We start from the raw sequence: 11,079 nt of genomic DNA, 5'->3' as shown, positions 1-11,079 counted from the left end.
AGTCCCACAGCAGCCTTCAGCATAACTTCAGAACTGGTGTCCCACAGCAAGAGTATCCCTTGAGTTTTATACTTTCATGTACAGTGGTCATTGCCCACTACATAAGGGGCATACTATCCAAAAAAAGCCCACAACAGTTTCCATACAAATACCAAATAGTGTGAACATACTTATATCTGTGTAACACATTGGTTTCTATATAGGAACTTTCAACTTGACTGTTCAGGGCTCTACCTCGCAAGGGCAAAACATACTATTTAAAATTGCAGAACAAACAGCTGACTGGGATGAATACAAAGAACACAGATTCTCTGTTGTACACTTACATAAAGTATCAATATACGGGAGAGCAGTGCAGCTGCAGGTACAAGGCTGTGCCTAAGCTCGAGCCAATTGCAGCGCCAGAGGCGTGGCAGCATGCTGCGCGGCCTGAACACACCTCGGGTAACGCTGGTCAAAGGATCTGCAGACTCCACTCCATCACCACCCACCCTCTGAGAGATAGAGGCAGTGAACATAAATGACGTCGGTTTAGCAGTAAGACAACCGAAATTGCTTCTTGCATTTAGAGACTTGGGCTTCTCCTACTTGATTGTATCACATCCAGCGAAAATTGAGAAATGGTTTGTGCTTTTAATACACTCCATAGGCATAAATGTGTGTGTGTTACAAAACATGATTATTGTTACCATCTTAACAGGTCACTGATTTTAGAAATCCATAGCAAGCAAAGAGTAAAATCTTACCCACCACCAAACTCCCTGGCTCCCAGCTGGCTCAACAGTTTGCTACAATGGGTCTTCCACTATTAGTGGGTTTTTGGGGGATGGATTTCACCATCTGTTGTTGCACATGGTAAAAGATGACATGAAGCTCCAGCCAAGTAACTTTTCATGGAGCTTCTTTCCCAAATAATCCCTACTGTTTATGTCTAATTTGGAACAGTAGCACCAATAACTAAACAAGAGCAGCTGTAAGACTGTGCTACTAGCCTGCAAGTCTTTCACCACTTCTGGTCCACAGAAGCTTTTTAACAAATCCCTTGAGTACCAGAATTAATGTTAATAACCAATATCATTATGAACAGGAGGGAAATTTCATCAGAACAGTCTGACTTTAAGGATTTATTACTACCACCAATCCTCACACCAACACATGCACAGGCTCTCCAAGTTCACTGAATTTACCTTCATATCCCTAATAAAATTACTGTGCTTTAGAGACAGCCCATCTATAAAAAGAGAAATAATTATCATTGCAATTTTCCGGTTAAAAAAATACTTCATGAGAGCAATAACGGTGCATAAATACTGCTCTACTTAAGGATAACATTATTCTCCCTTCAAGTTTCTTGACGCCTCAAGTGTTAGTATTCATCAGAAGCTCAAGATTTCTGCTGAACTGAGCAAATTAGAAACTCAAGTTTTGTTTCTTTAAAATGTCCATAGTAAAAAATGTTTGAAACTATCATAATGTAAAACAAATGCTGAAAAATGTCTCCCAGAACAACTCGGAATACATTCCAGTACACTTCTGCAGGAGGAAGCGCACCACTGGTCAGGAAGTCATTCTAAGGATGTCCCTCAGTTTTCTATCCAGATTTACACCAAGACTTAGGGGTTTAAAATTAACTTCTTGAAAGAAGTTTTCAATGGAAGTTCCCCAAATAGGGCTGGATTAAGCAGTTTTTGGAGCTCTTTCTTGACCTTGCTTTATTCCATCTCTAGATTTTTGCCTCTCCCAATGTCCATTTGAAGAAGACTGATGACCCGTTTGATAGTTACCATTTTTCTCTCTTCCAAAACTTCCACGGCTCCTTCGGCAGTCTATGTCCATATGTAAATGGTAGTTTAATGAAGTACTCCACCAACTGGGTGGTACTCACTCTACGCTTCATTTGCTCCTGCCTCCACCTCACCCATGCTGGACAAGAAGTGGCACAGGTCAAAGAGGAGGAGGAGGAGGAGAAGGGAATTCCTCTGCACAGCACCTGGTTCCCAAAGCGGTCAGATTCCTCAGGATTTTTAGGCTGCTGTGGGTCAGCATGCAAGGAAGAACTCAACATTCAGTTATTGAAAATTCCTTTTCCTCTCTGGGACAGAACTTAGCTGCCATTCATATCTGGAGCTTAGACGTTTCACCAGTGAGGAATTCAATTCTGGGAAAGGAAGCTTACAGCTGAAGAAAAAAATCAGTGTAAACAAGCAGAGGAGCAGCAGACGGGCTATAAAACACGTCCTGTAATACTATGTACATGTGAGAGGGGTGTGTACATGCACACACAGCCTTACAATTCTGACATTGCCTTGGGAAAGTCTATTTTCACAAAATAATTCCATAATTTTTTCAAATAAAAACCACAGCATTTAATGATTAAAATAACACAACAGAATGAACAAATGTTTTATTGGCATGTTCATTGTTGTAAACAGCATCTGGCATGAAAAAGTTTACCAAAATCTTTTGATTGTTATAAATTAGGTGGTTTTCCAAAAGCTACAGAGAATTGTTCTCTATCGATCTTTATGGACCAAAGCAAAAAAATTGCTGTTCCTAGGCTTTGCAATGAAATCATGTTGACTGTATCAGTCTTTGCATCACAACCTGAACTACCAAGTTTATATGTTGAGGTGTTAGAGGTTGCCCCAATATTTGACTACATATAGCTATGGAATCAACTCTGGGAAAAATAAAATGACTTTCAGTGAGTGGAGAAGATGCAAACTTGTAATAGTCTCAAAAACAAAATGTACAAAAAGTAGCTGAACAAAAACTTCATTAACATGGGGAAATACAACCCTAAAGTACCCAGCATCATCAAACATAAAATGAATACAAATTTAAATAGGCAACTACACTTCCAAATGTACACAACTGATGTTGATATGTGAAAAGAAATACCATGGTAAATAGCTGAGCTGCAGGTCTGTTAAATGGATAGGGCAAATTTTATTTACACGTTGAACGCAATATAATAGAGCTGCTCATCGGCGTCCGTAACCTATTAAAACCCAGTTTACCTTACAGCAGCACTTCTGCGCGATGAACCACCACCTGCTGGCAGCTTTCTGCAGACACCTCTCAGACTACCTGTTTTATGGAAGAATATTCTAAAACCTTGCACTTGCAGTGCTTCCATTTCATCTTCGACCCTCTGCTGCTGCTTTTCTAGAACCAATGTGTTAACATTTACTTCAGACTCTCTGATGAGGTAATGCGTGTATCAGTGAAACAAACAGAAAAAAGGATTCTTTCATGGCCTTTGCACAGCTTTTATTATTAAGCTATGAGTATCCTGTTTGAGGCTAGTTTCACTAGCTACTATGTGCACACTGTCCTCAAAAATTTCCACTCGCTTCCCTCCCCTCCCACTTTTTAGTTCTAATCTTTTATTTGCACATCCCTTTTAGCTTTACAGTACATTTGACTATAGTGCACAACATGATTCCAAGTCAAACAGTGACCCAACGGGGCACTGCGCTTCTGATTGGTAGCACAGCCCAATCAGTGCTGGTGTCAGCGCTTTACACCTAATGAATGTCCTGCCGTAATGGCACTACACAGTAGTAGTGAACCTTTTTATTTTAAACAAAAAAATTCCCCAGGGAAAATGCTATAGCGAGTATCAGTCTTGAGTCAAGTCTTTATTTGGTGCTCCATCCAGATAAATTTTTAGTGCTTTTTCTTTACGAGGAGAGTAGGTTACTCGATGTCCAGTTTTCTGGAGTCTGCTGCTTTCTTTTTTCATCAGTTCATTTCTCTGCTCATCTGTTAATTCCATTAATTCTTCAGTTTTATCCCTAAAAGGGTAAATATATGTTAAAATTCAGATTGATACAATAAGCATAATTAGATTTCTCTAATTTTTTACCTGGAGCAGCAACTTGGTAAAAAACACAACTAAGCACAATACTCCTTACAGATGATTTTCTTCTCCAGAAACTAACAATCTGTCTAAACCTGCTTTTTTAACAGAGACATTCAGTGTTCTAACTGACAGCAGACCCAGGGGAAAGCAGCAAGAAACAAGCCTCTACTCCTCCCATCTAGCTGGTAACTCCTGTTCTTTATAGACGACGAGGAGACTGCGCTTCACTCGGTCGCAGTGCCAACAGCTGGAAGCAGCACGTCAGCCAGCCCCGACCAGAAACTACCAGCTGCTCTCCCAAATAATTCACTTCAAGGCCAGCACATTACCAACCAGCTGTTTCCCCCAAACTCACATGTAGTTATGAAAAATACTGTCAGAGCAATGTGTTCATGAGGTTGCCCCACCTACCAAGTTTAGCAGAAATGACAGTATTCAAGCTCTCAGTCCTCAAACCCTGCCTTTGGGCTACTGCCTCCAGCTGATGAGCATTCCCATATTAACAACATTTTCATCATAACCACCTTTTTTCCCAAGAAGCCATACAAATTTTTCGAAGAAATAAATACAGAAAATAAAATCCTTGTTCTCTAAAACCTATGGCAAGACTCTCAGACTCCAGAAGGGATATGGTTCTACTTTAAGAGATTAAAACCAGACAGATGCTCAAGCATAGCAACCAGTTTTGCACTCAGCATTATTTTTCAACCGTTTGGGAGGGAGGATTGAGCAAAAGGATGCAGCGTTTGTTTTCGTAAACAATAAACATAACTAATGCTCAGGGTTTTAGGAGGCTGAGGAGCACAAACATTTCAGCTTAATGTTTTAAATTCTCTTTAAGACAATAGGAGTATTTTTATGCTTCAGTTGATTACATCACCCCTCAAACCTTATACACAGATTTTTTTGCATGGTTTATTATACTGTAATAAAATACATACCTATAAAATATTACTGCACCATCATCACAGATGTACAAAGGCCAGACATTCAATGTAGATACTTTAGGATTCCAGTCCAAGTCTTGGTGAATCTCTAGTATGGAGATGTCGCATGGAAACGTCCCTCTACCCTGAGAAGCAGCAATTACTTAGTGAATACAATAGAACTCATAATCACACATCCATGCCATAACAAGGTAAAAATAGATAAAAAAAACTTCCTTACCTTTGCAAATTCTATGTTTTCTAGGGGTATTCCACTTATTTCACTCAGCTGTAAAGTGAAGAAAAATGGTGAATTTAATACTGTTCCACAACATAATGCAGCGTCTACGAGTTTTTTGCATTTCTGAAGTTAACAGTGTGCCACAAGTGACACCTGGTGTGTCAGTATTTCATCGCCCTTCTCTTAACAGCGAGGGTGACAGAAAAAAAGTTAACAGAAACAATTAATTAATAACATCCAAGACACAAAAAGACCAACTGCCTCACGTCAAGCCTTCAGGTCCATCAGTTAGCCTCAGCAGTTTGCCTGGATGAAATGAAAGCAATTATCCACTCAACCTGGGAGCAGGCAAAGCCATAAAATAGGCACAACTAAAGCCCATCTCCACCACCTGTGCTTCCTACCGTAACAGCCCCACGACTCCCCGACCAGCGCCGCCGGCTGCTCGTCCCCCTCGCAAGTGCCCCTGGCTCCCCGTGCAGAGCCCACCACCCCTCCCTGTCCCCCGGCCCTGCTGCCCACCACTAACCCCCGGCCGTGCCCGGCGCAGCCGCGGTGCAGCCCGCCCTCTGCCCAGCCGGCTCAGGGGGCACCCAGGCTCACCGCTGCCTCGCCCTCAACGCCAGTGCAGGCTGCAGCCTCATCTCCACGGTAATGCAGACACTAACTTCCATTTGTGTTTATCTCTGGCTGCTTATTTTCCCCAAACTTGAAGAGGTTTCCTCTCTAAGACTCTCACTTCTTTCAAATGTGCTGCTAAACCAGACACGTTCAAATTAAACTGATGGTGAGAAAAGACTAACAGCCCATGTGATTTTCTAACTCTCATTTCCTTAGGAAAACTAGAATAAGTAAACAATGGTGGCAAAAGGCAGACAAATTATGAAATGTATTAGCCCTACACTCTGCAGAGCAGAAGATCTGGCTGAACACAACTGTTACCACAGATGTGTCCATTTCAAATTTCTCTTATTACTGGTGGGAATAAAAAGCTTAAGGCCTCACAGGGACAATGCTGCTAAAATTTATCCCTGCACATCAACTCTTAAGATAACAAGAGCAGCCAGCTCTTTCTTCAGATACAAGTAAAGAGGAAATCTTGAAGACTGCATGCAAGAACCTGTAGTCATAACTTAATTTCTACCTGAAGAATACAAGAAACCAGTCCATGGCCCCACAGAGGACACCAATAAGGCTCTTAGATACCACAAGAAACTTCCATCTTGTTACACATTTTACCTTCTCTTTTAATTCTTCAACACTGCTGCTTTCCAGTACTACCTCCTGGAAGGAGTCTAGTTTCATCTCTGATGGCCTCCATCGTCTCGATAAAACAGCAAGTTGTGACATGGATTTCATCTTTTCTACTCCTAGGAAAGAAAGAGAAATGTATTGGATTAACATCATGAAATATCCTATTTAAAATTAAGGGGTTTCCATAGCATAAGCATACTCAAATATGGAAGACTGCGCTACATATACGTACATAAACGAAGTAACCCTGTAAGTGTGCTGCAAGTAGTCCACCAAAAAAACCCCAAAAGGCAGGAGGAGGGGAATCTAGGGGACTAGGGTTTAATTGAACTTTTCTCTGTTATCAACTCCTTTCAAGGAATCTTTCATAGGCAGCATCACTTAGAAGCCATACCATTTATTCTTCTTTACGGCACATTTTTCCATCACACCCACTTTGGTTATACATACAATATCTAGCCACCTAACCAGAGGCCAACCTCTGGATCTTGCATATGCATGAGACCTTCCTCAGCAATCTGATATTTATTCCTGTGCTTCACTTCCTTTACCAAAATAAGCTTTCCATGTTTGACTCCTAGATTTCACACACTAACTACACACTTTTTATTAAAGCCTGCTTTACACCTACCACCCTGAAGAGTTTTAGCATGTACTGCCTCCAGCCTTTTTATAGCAGTTCTGGGCAAAAGAGCTTTCTCTGGTTGACAGGAACACTGTCACAATCAGATAGGCAGAAGTGGTATCAAAGGGATGATTTTATCTTTCTTTTAAATCAGTCTATAATTTTGTAATTTAGCATGAAGAGCTTGTGGCTTAAACCTTTACATCTACCACTACATACTTGTTTTGCACGAAACCACCATGACTGTTTAAGGTTCTCCCTAAACACCTTCTCCAGTCTTGCCTCTGACTACATTTGTGCCACCTTTCAACACCATCCTATTGTCCAAAATGAAGATACAGCCACCCAATGCTTCCTGGCATTTATTTCAAGTCTGAAGCAACTGCATAAATTTTCTTCAGGGGCAGGGAATAACTAACTTAAACGTATCTGCAACAGTGTGATGTAAAGCTGCTAAGCTAAGGAACTGAACTGTACATTATTCTAAGTTGCATTATTTACCTGCCTAATGTCTTCAGTGTTTAGCTGAAGAACAAGATGAAAGCAACGGTGGTGGTGGTGGAAGGCCTTACAAACCCTGACTTAAAGCAGTTGTCTTTACACTCTTCCAACCACCTCTGTGGTAGCCTTGGGTATATGCAACCTAATTCTCACAGAATATAGTGGGGTCTAGCTGCATCTTCTACAACAGCATTAAAGTAGCACTTTTTGGGAGAACTAGACAGTTAGAAAGTATTACAGAATACTTGGAAGCCTTTTAGTCTGTAATATGACACTTCTGTGAACTAGGTGGACTGCAGTGGTCTAAAAAGTAGTACCTCCAAGACCTACTCACTACAGAAACAGTACAGCAATTAATCTAAAACTAATCCAAAAATATTTAAAAGTGTAAAGTTTTAACTGCAGTGTGAGCTGATACATGTATCTACAGGAATCTGTAGGCCTCCTGAACCTCCCATGTTAATTTCAAATTCTGGTACTTGCATTAGCACAATTTTGTTTAGAATTAAAAAAAAAAAAATCCAGGATTGAACACAGCTGCCAAAATACTGGAGTAACAGTTAAATGAGACTTCTTAAGCCAGGTATACTTGTGAAGAAGGTTCCTGAGTGAATGGAATTCAGATTCTTCATCTGTATATGAACAGCAATGTCTAATAATCTAGAAGAAAACCAGCATGGCCTGCTTTTTTCCCCTTAAATTATGATTTTGCATTCAGAATCAAAATTTTAAGTGCATATGCAAAGGACAGCTCAAGAAATGACGTATTTTTAGTGATATTTAAGCAGAACTTAAGAAACAATTTGCTCTGTAGTATCTGAGTCCAAAGTTGTTTTGATGAACAGGGTCTGCTCAAAAATTTAGCACTTGATGACAAAAGATGAGTGTTTTTTCACACGTCTGAAAACTACTAAATGACTAAAGAGCTGTACTCACTTTAAAAACAAATTATATATGTATTATGTATATGTACACACATGTATATTTCAGCTAACTGCAAACATCACCAATACTAGTCCAAAAATTAAATAGAAATAAAAGCATAACATATAGGCATTCCTACAGTTTTTATGTACAGTGAAAAAAATACACATTCAAACCCATGCCTACAGTACTACAGTATGTCCAAAAGCTTCCAGTAAACCTACAAAACAACACTGCTATTAGACCTTTAGCACATTGCAGCCACAGGAAACCTGCACTTGCACAATCAGACCCCTCCCACACCTTCATGCAGAGGGTTTATGATGTTTAATTCTGTTTGCTTCTGTTTTTTTTTCTAATAAAATGCTATTAAAATGTCAGCAATAGTCTTTAGAAAAAAGAAAAAGGGAAAGTACATTTTCCAATGTTCTCTAAAGAAAAAAAAAAAATCTCTAACAGTATCTTTAATTTCTCTTGACACTCTATCATTACCATCAAGTATTTCTAAGAAAACCTCCCAATTGCTTGAAATATTGATATCTTCTTCATAGATATGATAATCTAGAAACACAGTGCCTGGGTTCTTCCAGGTTTTCTTTCGTAGGCGAAACCTGCAAATGCAATCACAAAGAAAACACTGAGTTTTTATCTGCTCATAAACACTTAACCACTGCCAGAGATCAAAACTGAGTATTTTCTAACAAAACTAAAATACAATTAATTTATGCAAGGTTTGGTTAGGTTTCTCAGAAACGAGTTTAACATTCTGAAATACTCCTCACAGCTTAGTGCTGAATCGCTCATAAGCACAAGGAAAACAAGGCTGTATTGTGCTTGTTCAGTGCAAGAAATGCATAGGGATTTAGAGAAAGAAAACAGTTTCCTATTTAGGATAGGAGAACAGTATTCCCAAACACTTCTGACAATTTTGCTGCTGCTTCCCCTTTTTTTTCCAAGGTGGAAGATTAGAAGAGGATTGGTGTGTCAGATCTATGTACTTAGTTCTACTGCACCATTCCAGTCACAATATAAAAGCCTGAGGTTTGATTTAGGTATGGAGGTAAAGGTATAAACAACTAGATGAGATTATACTTGAGTACAAAATTTTAATTGTAATGGTTTCTCCACACACAAAAGTGAGCATAAATTTTGTGATGTGCTCCATAGCAATGAGGCACTAGAGAACATAACCCAAGCATGGCAGTCCAAAATCCTCTGGCCCAGTCATGGTGAGGAAAGGATAAAAACCTAATCTAGATCTAGGCTTCTACTCCTTTTCTCAACAGAAAATGGCCAACACTTGTCTTCTAATGTTTTGCTCCAGCCTGCTTTCAGGCATATGTCAAAGCCCCACCAGCTTGGCTACCACATCTTACAGGTTTTTCTTAACTCCAGTGAATAGAGAGTGTCAGCTATTCCACAGTAAATACCACATCGCTTGTAACAAACAGCAGAGAGTATGTGGAATCAAGGCCTCAAAGCGAGTTCAGCCTTGATAAGATAACTGATGATGGGTAAAGGGAAGACAGTACTGCATCAGTATTGGCACTTCATGACAAAAGATGAGTGTTTTTTCATTCTTGTTGAAATCTACTAAATGACTGAACAGCTGTGCTGACTTTAAAAACAAAACTTGTCTATAGGAATCTGCAGGCCTCCTGAACCCTATGATAATGCATGAGGCAGTTTGCTGCCGTGATCTACACTGGGCCTACATCTAGACAGAAGGTGGGTTTTCTGTGAACTGATTTACCTAATGCTCTCCTTTCTGAAGGAAATCACCCTTACAGGGAATAAACCTGTAGACATGTTGCACACAGGCAATTCTACGTAAATATTATTCCCTATACCATTCTACATGAGATGAAAGCCAAGAATTGCTAAATTAATGTTTATCTTGACAATCTGATTCAAAGACCACAGTTGCTTATTTCTGCTCCTTTCATAACTTCCTTTCTCCACAAAGGAAAAAACCTGAAAACCGTGTTCAAAAATAATATCTAATCAGGTAACTTCAATGGATTGCAGTCTTTTTACCTGTCAATTGTCAAGTCTAGGCCACATTGTTCTCGAAGCTGCTGAAGCAGCTCCTCTTTTGACTGTCGGACAGTCATTCCTTTAGCAAAAACTGCATCTAGAAGAAACTTGCATGGCTGTGAACACAAATAGAAAGGGATTAAAGACATTTTTTTTTAACAGAAGAAAGTAGATTTGGCTCCTGATCACATTCTGTGACCAGTCCCATCCACCTACCAAAATGACCATTAGAATGCTTTTCATAAACAAGGCAGGCAATGAGCGGATTAAAATTAGGTTTAACTAATTTGTGTAGCAGCAGCACTTTGGCAGGTCAATCAAACACTCTGAATGCCTGTCACTGTAGAAATAGTGACTTATGTCTATAATACTAATTGCTACCATTACATTAACATTCTAAACAATTTGAAAGAAGCTTTTAAATTAAATAAACTATATGATAATAAAAATGCCACTTTCTGGGTTTTCACTGGTCAGACAGACCAGAACTCCATGACTGGAAATTAATTTTAAACTTATCTTATTCCCTGTTTTATCAGATCAGCTTCAGTCTCTTATGCTTGCATTTTGCATATGTATTCTGCAGTCTGGTCCAAAATATAAAATCAGAAATTAAGGTGCATACAAAGTCAGATTTTAAACACTGCAACCTATATAATGAAACCACCTTTATACTTTTTCACATCCCAAAAGACGTAACAAG

General features: G+C 39.5%; 1 protein-coding gene across 3 annotated transcripts in view; it reads right to left on the bottom strand.

The window, feature by feature from the left end:
• Window positions 1-2,389: 2,389 nt before the first annotated feature.
• USP47 (ubiquitin specific peptidase 47) overlaps window positions 2,390-11,079 on the bottom strand; it is a 56,770-nt gene continuing 48,080 nt past the window's right edge. For all 3 annotated transcript variants that reach the window (XM_042784507.1, XM_042784509.1, XM_042784508.1), the window contains exons 23-28: window positions 10,377-10,492; window positions 8,832-8,950; window positions 6,275-6,405; window positions 5,036-5,083; window positions 4,810-4,940; window positions 2,390-3,800 (exon numbers count right to left, since the gene is read on the bottom strand). In XM_042784507.1, the coding sequence (XP_042640441.1) occupies window positions 3,626-3,800; window positions 4,810-4,940; window positions 5,036-5,083; window positions 6,275-6,405; window positions 8,832-8,950; window positions 10,377-10,492 (720 nt within the window). In that variant the 3' untranslated portion in view covers window positions 2,390-3,625. The remainder of the gene's footprint in view (window positions 3,801-4,809; window positions 4,941-5,035; window positions 5,084-6,274; window positions 6,406-8,831; window positions 8,951-10,376; window positions 10,493-11,079) is intronic.

This window comes from Tyto alba, unplaced genomic scaffold, assembly GCF_018691265.1.
Source record: "Tyto alba isolate M040663 unplaced genomic scaffold, T.alba_DEE_v4.0 Super-Scaffold_8, whole genome shotgun sequence".
Taxonomy (NCBI): domain Eukaryota; kingdom Metazoa; phylum Chordata; class Aves; order Strigiformes; family Tytonidae; genus Tyto; species Tyto alba.
This window is presented reverse-complemented; position numbering and strand designations above follow the sequence as displayed.